The 8,709-nt window shown below is 36.0% G+C and overlaps 1 protein-coding gene across 4 annotated transcripts in view; it reads right to left on the bottom strand.

Moving 5' to 3' along the window:
- Nucleotides 1-2,986: 2,986 nt before the first annotated feature.
- LOC110448020 overlaps nucleotides 2,987-8,709 on the bottom strand; it is a 28,821-nt gene continuing 23,098 nt past the window's right edge. For all 4 annotated transcript variants that reach the window (XM_021494047.1, XM_021494049.1, XM_021494048.1 and 1 more), the window contains one exon: nucleotides 2,987-8,498. In XM_021494047.1, coding sequence (XP_021349722.1) covers nucleotides 6,454-8,498 — 2,045 coding nt within the window. In that variant the 3' untranslated portion in view covers nucleotides 2,987-6,453. The remainder of the gene's footprint in view (nucleotides 8,499-8,709) is intronic.

Raw genomic sequence — 8,709 nt, 5'->3', positions numbered from 1 at the left:
AAAACACCTTTATGATAAACAGTTAAGGTAGATAAATAAAATCAGAATTAGAGCGTTCACTTCGTTCTGGATATTTAATCATAAAAACATATATTAACATTGTAGACATACAATTATTAATAGTATCACAAGTCTAATAATACAATATCGCCCTTTATTTGTCCGCTGGTACCGGCATGTCTCTGCGCTTCTGACTTGATGTTGTCAGAGACGTATATACTATAGAGATAAGAAACTGGCTGTATATGTCTCTGATCTTGTGAACTCCTTACAACACCAAAATTGCGCATATCTATCGCGTGTGTCTGACTTTAATAAAGGAGATTTTTGTTTCATCCTCAGCAACCGTTATCTTAATGTTTCTCAATACCTTTCTTTCGAATTGGCATCCATTCGCAAAACGTGGAATTTTTTCTGATGACTTTCTTTTATGTGGTTGATATTTGCTTAAGAACTGACAACCATCAGGTCTTTGGATGTCAAAGTCCGAAATGTCACGTGACTATACTCTCAGTGATAACCGTAATATGTCCCGGTCACTTTCCTCATTGAACAACACTTCGCTGTTCTGCAGATTTATATTATCCCAATATCGTACCCAGCGACTGAAAGTCTAACAAGATCAATATTGATAGTAGTTGCGTGCCCCTGTGTTCTGACTTCACAAACTACAGCATATATGATGTTCTAAACTGTTCCTAAACAGCTGAACAAACACGAGAATATTTTCAACCTTTCCAACTTCGAAAAAAGTATTGACTATCTATTTTGTCCAAGAGAAAGCGTCATGGCCGAAAAGCTAAGAGTTCAAGAGTGAAAATTTATGATAGAATGTTTACAATTTTGGCCTTTGAAATAATATGAAAAGGCAAAGCCTAAAGAGAGCGCTGTTTGTTGAAAACTGATATTTACTTATTCAGAATGTATAAGCGAATTTTCGCGTAAGTCACTTCTGAGCTACTTCCCTTGTTTGTAGGACGGCAAAGGATTAATTATTATTTTGCTGATTGATTTCTAATTTCTGTGATATAGCATTTTAAAGATATAAGTATCTGTTAACAATAAACTTAAATGGATAAGGCATAGAAAAAAGGTGTTTTCTTTCTCGGTGGTTTTCATAAAAAAAACACTATTAAAAACCAAAAATCTTGATTTCGTGAGACTATTCACGTTTAAAGATAAAAAGGAAAAGTTTCATAAGAGTTATTTCCCTTTGACCAATGGTCTCAGGTGCATGCCTCTAAATAGTCGATTTTGCTCAAATATTTGCTCAATATTTTATGTATTGATCTTTCTGATTCTTTCATTGCCAGAAGTTCTTTAATTATAATAATTGAATTTTATTTTCATTTAAGTCTTTTCTTAATTCTTTCCTTGCTTCTTTGTGCTTGTAACAGTGCCAACAACATGTTCTATTGTTGCGTTTGCGTTAAAATTTGGACAGGTTGGTGTATTTTTTTTATTCATAATACTTATGTTGTCGTTAAGTTTGGTTTTACCTAGTCTCAGTCTTGTTATTGCCGAAGGAACAAGCCACATCTTTAGTATCGGTAACTGCGCCCTCCCGTGGTGAACTCACACGTATAATGTTATGTTTTTGGCTATTGAATGATTGCTATTGGGGTCGCGTGTAAGAATGGGTAATTGCATTTGACTACAAGTACATTACAAGTAAATGTTGATCTTGTCAGTGAAGATTGGAGACTTAAATCATCAGCACGTCTCTAATGTATCATATGTCTCATATCTGAATACGTCAAGAACGTATTACGAAATGTTCATCAGTCTGTTATCGGAACAGAGACATATCTGGGCACGGAATTAGATTATCTATAGGTCCTTATCTGAACAAGCAGCAACGCAGACGTTATTCACATTGGTTTAATCTAATCGGACACTTTCTTTGGGCGGTTTATAACAAAAGTGAATGTGCATCAATTTCGTCTACACTTTCTTTGAATAAGGGCCCTGTGTTAGGTCTGTCTCATGATAGGCAGAGCTTGGTTTAGTCACATATTTAGATTGGCTATTTAAGTCGTGGTTCAGTAGATCGGTAACGTTAACGTAAATATTTAAAAAGGGTATCCTATATGGCAAGCCAAGTTGTCATTTATTCACGGAGCAATGTTGATCCTTAATCCTAACATTCTTCAGTCATCACTTGAAATACAGATTAATAAAACTTGGATGGGGTGTTGTGATATTGAATTATAAATTACGTCTCGATATCAAGGAGTTACGATTACTTTCGCTCTCGGAACCCCAGAAGAAGTCATATATAGCAAAATTGAAATTGAACAAGAAAAGAAACGTTATCTGAGACCGTTTGGTTTTATATTGAAATAGATTAAATTCATTGGAAATTGTTCTACATCAGGTAGATCCAAAATGGCGACTTCCATAAACGGAATTTGTGCACGCACGAGTTCCCAAATTATGCAAGTGAATTGGCTTGCTATGTCCATGGGATTCAAAAGTTTTAAACTACTTATTGCACATCTACATATTGTCCATATCACAGATCAAATTTCATAAGATTAAACTATTGGATTCCGAAATTAGGACCAAACCCCGACCACACATCTACATATCACAGTGTAATGCTGTGTCAAATTTGAAAAAAAGTTTAGAATTTTGGATCCCGATAAAAGGACTGTACACCCTATCCCAATTCATTTTTAATAACAGTGACCTTGACCCTGTCCTTAATTTTTGAAATCCTATTGTACACGTACATTTCACAGTGTATCCATCACCTTGTCAACTTTCAGAAAGATAGGTATTACAGATTCCAAGATAATCTCCAGAAACGAAAGTGTGGATGGTCAGACAGACTTTCTGACACCGGGATTGCTATAACGAACCCACATCTTTGATGCATGGCCCTTATTAAAGATATTATTGACTGACGACAGAAGCTGCTGTATGACATAAACTCAGAATGATCTTTTATAGACCAAGTAAGAAAATAAATTAAAGAAAAACATTTTCTAGATGCAATTATGTTTATTGTACAAATTGTTTGGATAATACACACTATGTCATGTACTTGTTTTCACAAATACATTTGTGTGTACATGATATTTCAGTCAAACATTTTACTACCATATCCTATAATATCTGAAACATATTTTCTATATCTATCCAAATATAAACTATATATTAGAATATTTCAATTGATGTATATATTTCCAGAAAAACGTACTACATCATGAAAGCAAAAAACCTTCTTTTCACGTGGTACAAATTATTATAACACTTAAATCATCAATAATTTTCTAAAGTACATACAAAAGTATCATCTGTCTCATTGTTCAGACAGATAAGGTTAATTCTTTCAAGGTAACAGTCATTTGGTATATACAGAATACAGACAATTATTAAATATAGGGAAATAACAACATTTCTTAACTTCAAAATTAAGAAGATATTACATTTTTAAAATAATACTCCTTATGAAATGAAACAAAATAAATTCCAGAACAAGTGAAAATTTTGACAAAATCAAGCTTAATTATGTAATAATGCATTCAAAACTTTTATCTGACATGATTATTCATGTGAGAAATCATTTATTAATAACCAGCCCCTGCAGAACTGAATAGAAAATATAACTTGACCAGGTCAGGATTCGAACCGTAGACTCTCAAACATTATATTGTCACTCTAACCTATTGAATATAAAAATACAACAGGGCCAGGTTAGGATTCGAACCAAGGACTCCATCCACATCATTATACTGTCACTCTTGCCTATTGAGTATGAAAATATAACTGGACCACATCCGCATTCGAACCCAGGATACCTGATCATCATACTTTCACTCTATTCTATTGAATATCAAAATACAACTAGACCAGGCCAGGATTTGAACCAAGGTCGGGCTCCTGATAATTGTACTGTCGCTCTTACCTATTGAGTATAAAAATATAACTGGACCAGGTCAGGATTCGAACCAAGGACTCCTTATCATTATACCGTCACTCTTACTAAAATATTGAGCATAAAAATATAACTGGACCAGGTCAGGATTCGAACCCAGGACTCCTTATCATTATAACGTCACTCTACCCTATTGAGTATAATACTGTCACTCTAACCTATGGAGTACAAAGATATAACTGAGCCAGGCCAGGATTTGTACCCAGGACTCCCGATCATTATTAATGTCACTAACTTATTGAGTATAAAAATACCTCTAGACCAGGTCAGGATTCAAACCAAGGACTCATCATATTAATGTCACTCTAACCTATTGAATCTAAAAATACAAGAAGGCCAGGGCAGGATTCAAACCAAAGACTTTCGTCTATTATACTATCACTCATTCACTGTAACTTTTTGAGTTTAAAATACAACTAGGCAAGGCCAGGATCCGAACCAAGTACTCCCGATCTATACCGTCGCTCTAACCTATTGAGTTTACAAATACAACTAGGCAAGACCAGGATCCGAACCAAGTACTCCCGATCTATACCGTCGCTCTAACCTATTGAGTTTACAAATACAACAAGGCAAGGCCAGGATCCGAACCAAGTACTCCCGATCTATACAGTCGCTCTAACCTATTGAGTTTACAAATACAACAAGGCAAGGCCAGGATCCGAACCAAGTACTCCCGATCTATACCGTCGCTCTAACCTATTGAGTTTACAAATACAGCTAGGCAAGGCCAGGATCCGAACCAAGTACTCCCAATCTATACCGTCACTCTAACCTATTGAGTTTAAAATACAACTAGGCAAGGCCAGGATCCGAACCAAGCACTCCCAATCTTTACCGTCACTCTAACCTATTGAGTTTACAAATACAACTGGGCAAGGCCAGGATCCGAACCAAGTACTCCCAATCTATACCGCCGCTCTAACCTATTGAGTTTACAAATACAACTAGGCAAGGCCAGGATCCGAACCAAGTACTCCCGATCTATACCGCCGCTCTAGCCATTTGAGTTTACAAATACAACTAGGCAAGGCCAGGATCCGAACCAAGTACTCCCGATCTATACAGTCGCTCTAACCTATTGAGTTTACAAATACAACTAGGCAAGGCCAGGATCCGAACCAAGTACTCCCAATCTATACCGTCGCTCTAACCTATTGAGTTTACAAATACAACTAGGCAAGGCCAGGATCCGAACCAAGTACTCCCAATCTATACCGTCGCTCTAACCTATTGAGTTTACAAATACAACTAGGCAAGGCCAGGATCCGAACCAAGTACTCCCAATCTATACCGTCGCTCTAACCTATTGAGTTTACAAATACAACTAGGCAAGGCCAGGATCCGAACCAAGTACTCCCAATCTATACCGTCGCTCTAACCTATTGAGTTTACAAATACAACTGGGCCTGGCCAGGATTCAAGATTCAACCTGACTCCCGATCATTATACTTTCGCTCTAACTTACTGAGCTATCTATAGCTACTCAATGGTAAAAGACTGGATCAGTTGTTCTACATTTACATATATGTCAACATCATCAACATTCGTTTCAGTTACAGATCCATGAAGTGTATTTAAGTTATATTTGTTAGAACACTGGATCACAGTCATCGCGTAGAAAGTAAAACAATAATAAAAAAAATAACTGTGAATGATATTGCTTTTAAAATCATACTGGAATTTGCTTATTTTATTACGTTTCAATTGTGCAAGAATGTAAAAAAGAAAAAGAAATTATTGAGCTTACCTAAAATTTCACTCATTCCTTATACATGTATTTTTGTTTTGGTAACTGCAGAGTTTGACTATTGTTTCTCATCTCATATAACCTCAACAACTGAACAAGAGGCCAGACTAAAGGCAGAAACAGTCAAATGAATCTATCATGTCTGATTGGCCCCAAAGGAGTTAACAGTGACTCCAAAATGGGATCTGATATAAAGGTTACCTTAAAATGACTATGCTTACAAGTCTGTTAAGATGAAATGTGAAATTCACTGTACACTGTTTACTCCAGACATCATGTTTAATCATCATTAATTAGCGACAGATATTCATTATATCATTGAGATTTATCAACAATTTATCACACAGTTTACTGCTACTGAGGATTCATTTGGGAAGAAATATTTCCACAGCATTTAACAAAATGCTTCAGCACATTTAAAATTACATATAACATGACTATGTTTGTAATATTTAAAACAGAATAAAACATCATATTCTTATTTCAAACCTGATACGATCCACTCCATTCAGGTCTTCAGTGTTTTCCAAAGAAAAAAACAAAAATCTCGCATCTCAAAGAGGATACCCCTGGTCGTATTTTTACGAAGCGTAAAGAAGATCGGCAAACTTGGACTGAAAAACCACTCACATTTTATAATATTTACCGATAAAATGTGCTCGTCAAAACAAATCATCATGACATGAGCTTTGCACAGAATTGTTTTAAAAGGTTTGTGTTGATTATAATTGCACGTTTCATTGAGAAATCAATATCATTTTTATTTACCAAACACTTTAATAAGATGATCCAACAATGGGTTGTTTTCTGTCCCCAGGTTCTTCGCCGTTTCCTTCGCTTTTTCTAAAACAGAGCTCCCTTTCTTGTCAAGTATGGTTGTGATGTCATACTTACGTCCTGTAGACTCTAGGTATTGTTTAACATGAGATTCACACTCAGTGAACAAGTCTACATCTGATGTAAACCTAGCTAAGTAATGTAGACAATGCCAGCCGTACTTATCTACAGCTGTAGTTAGTGCTGGGTATGACCGACATAAATATAAACAAAGCTCCCTCTTACCCAGCATACAACTCACATGTAACACCGTTCTCCCGTCATCATCCACTAACTGAGCCATGTACTGAGCACACACACAGTTCCTATGAACCACACGACCATTTACCGACTCACACTTGTGTTGTTGGTCGTCAACTCTATATAAGGAGTTAAGTACACACCTCTCCATTGTCTGAAACATAGAACAGTTTCCTGTCAGTGCCACATCATAGAGCGGGGTTCGTCCTAACATATCAGTGTCATGTACCAAGTGTGGGTAAGTGTCACATAACAACGTCACCATCTCTTCTCTCTCATACACACACGCCTCATGTAGGACATTGTTATTGTCCTTATCCCTCGCTGTAGGAATGACGTCATACTCCAGTAGTTTACGTAACACTTTCACACTCCCTCCCTCCACCACACCAATCACTGTCTCCTCGTCAGGTTCTACTCCCTCACACAGAAGATATAAAGCACATTCTTCTGCACCCCAATAACTTGCTTTATTCAACACATCAAGTTTGTCAACTCTTCTGTCATTCAACAACCCGACAAAACTTTTAACAAATACAGGATCATTCCATACATCTAGAGAGCCAATACTAGTACCATATTGATTCTTCTTACATTCAAACTCTCGGAGTAGACGCTCACACATTTCTGTATAATGATTAGATGCTATGACAATCATGTTTGTAGCTGTTTTTGAGGTTGTTAGATAACTGAGGGATTTGCTGGGGCAATTCTGTATGAAGCCAATCGGTGTGACTTTTCCATACAAAAGTGCCACAGCAACATAAATAGAATCATGATTAAATCTGTACACATCCTCACCAGACAAATGTTTCTCCTTCACTACTAAAACTCCTACCAATTTCTCTAAACTTTCTTTTACAAATCCTATTTTTTTCCTCCACGTCAATTTGGTACTGTCACTTTCACCATCAATTAAATTGATTTCAAAAGCTTCTTCCAGCAATTTTTGATTGACATTTTGACTGTTTTGATCAAGATCTTTTACACTTATCATACTATCATTGAGGAAGAGAAACAAAAGTGCAGAACATTCTTGTAATCTTGTCAATGCTTCATTCAAGAAATGAAAAGGTTTAGCGAAAAATCTAACTCGTTCTTTCTGCAATTCTTCAGAATTGTAGAAAAGCTGGCAACATTGTGGGAATCCAATGTTTGGTGCGTAAGTTAAAATTTGTGTTTTTTCTTTGTCTGTCCATGAAAAGTTTTCTGGCTTATACAGCTCTAATAGTCTTTTTTTCTCTTCTTCAGCTTTGTATGTATCAGAGCTAAGATCAATTAAGTTGTCTTTGGTAAAAATTGTTCCCATAGAACGTTTTTCTAAAGAATTGAATACTTCATTGCGAACAGTAATGAGAAGAAAATTTGTCTCTGTTTGCTCACCAAGAAAAAGTGTTTTTACATTTGAGACTCTTCTGTTCCACTCTTGTACATCCTTTTTACACACATCTTTCTCGCCAAAAATATCATCAATAAAAGTGATCAGTTTTAAGTTTGGAGTCAATAAATCTAATTTCTCAATATTAGGAAGCTGTAAGGGTTGTCCAGCTCCTTGCTCCTGACTCAGCCAATGAAGGAGTTGAACGGCGATTGCTGTTTTACCGTCTCCCGTATTTCCCTTGATGACAACAACCCTGTTCTTTTGGAGCTTGTCTTTAGCATCACGGAAACCTTTGGTGTGGTAAAACTTTTTCTCTTTTCCTTCTCTGATATTGGCTTTGGTTGTTTCTGTATAAAAAGAAATAGATAAAAAGGGTGAGAAGTGATCAAGGTGTTAAATGGATAGTTAAGAATGATACTTATATGGCTATAATCTATAAGTCGAATATTAATTACAGAATGCTGTAGGGAATCATTTGTAAAGGAAGAGTTTTGAAATTTCAAGTAAACAAGACATTTTGTCATGATATCATGTAACATTTTTTACCATATAAGTGGT

Source organism: Mizuhopecten yessoensis, unplaced genomic scaffold (assembly GCF_002113885.1).
Source record: "Mizuhopecten yessoensis strain PY_sf001 unplaced genomic scaffold, ASM211388v2 scaffold3795, whole genome shotgun sequence".
In the NCBI taxonomy this organism is placed as follows: Eukaryota; Metazoa; Mollusca; class Bivalvia; order Pectinida; family Pectinidae; genus Mizuhopecten; species Mizuhopecten yessoensis.
Note: the sequence above shows the minus strand (reverse complement) of the source record. Positions and strands in the feature narration are given on the sequence as shown.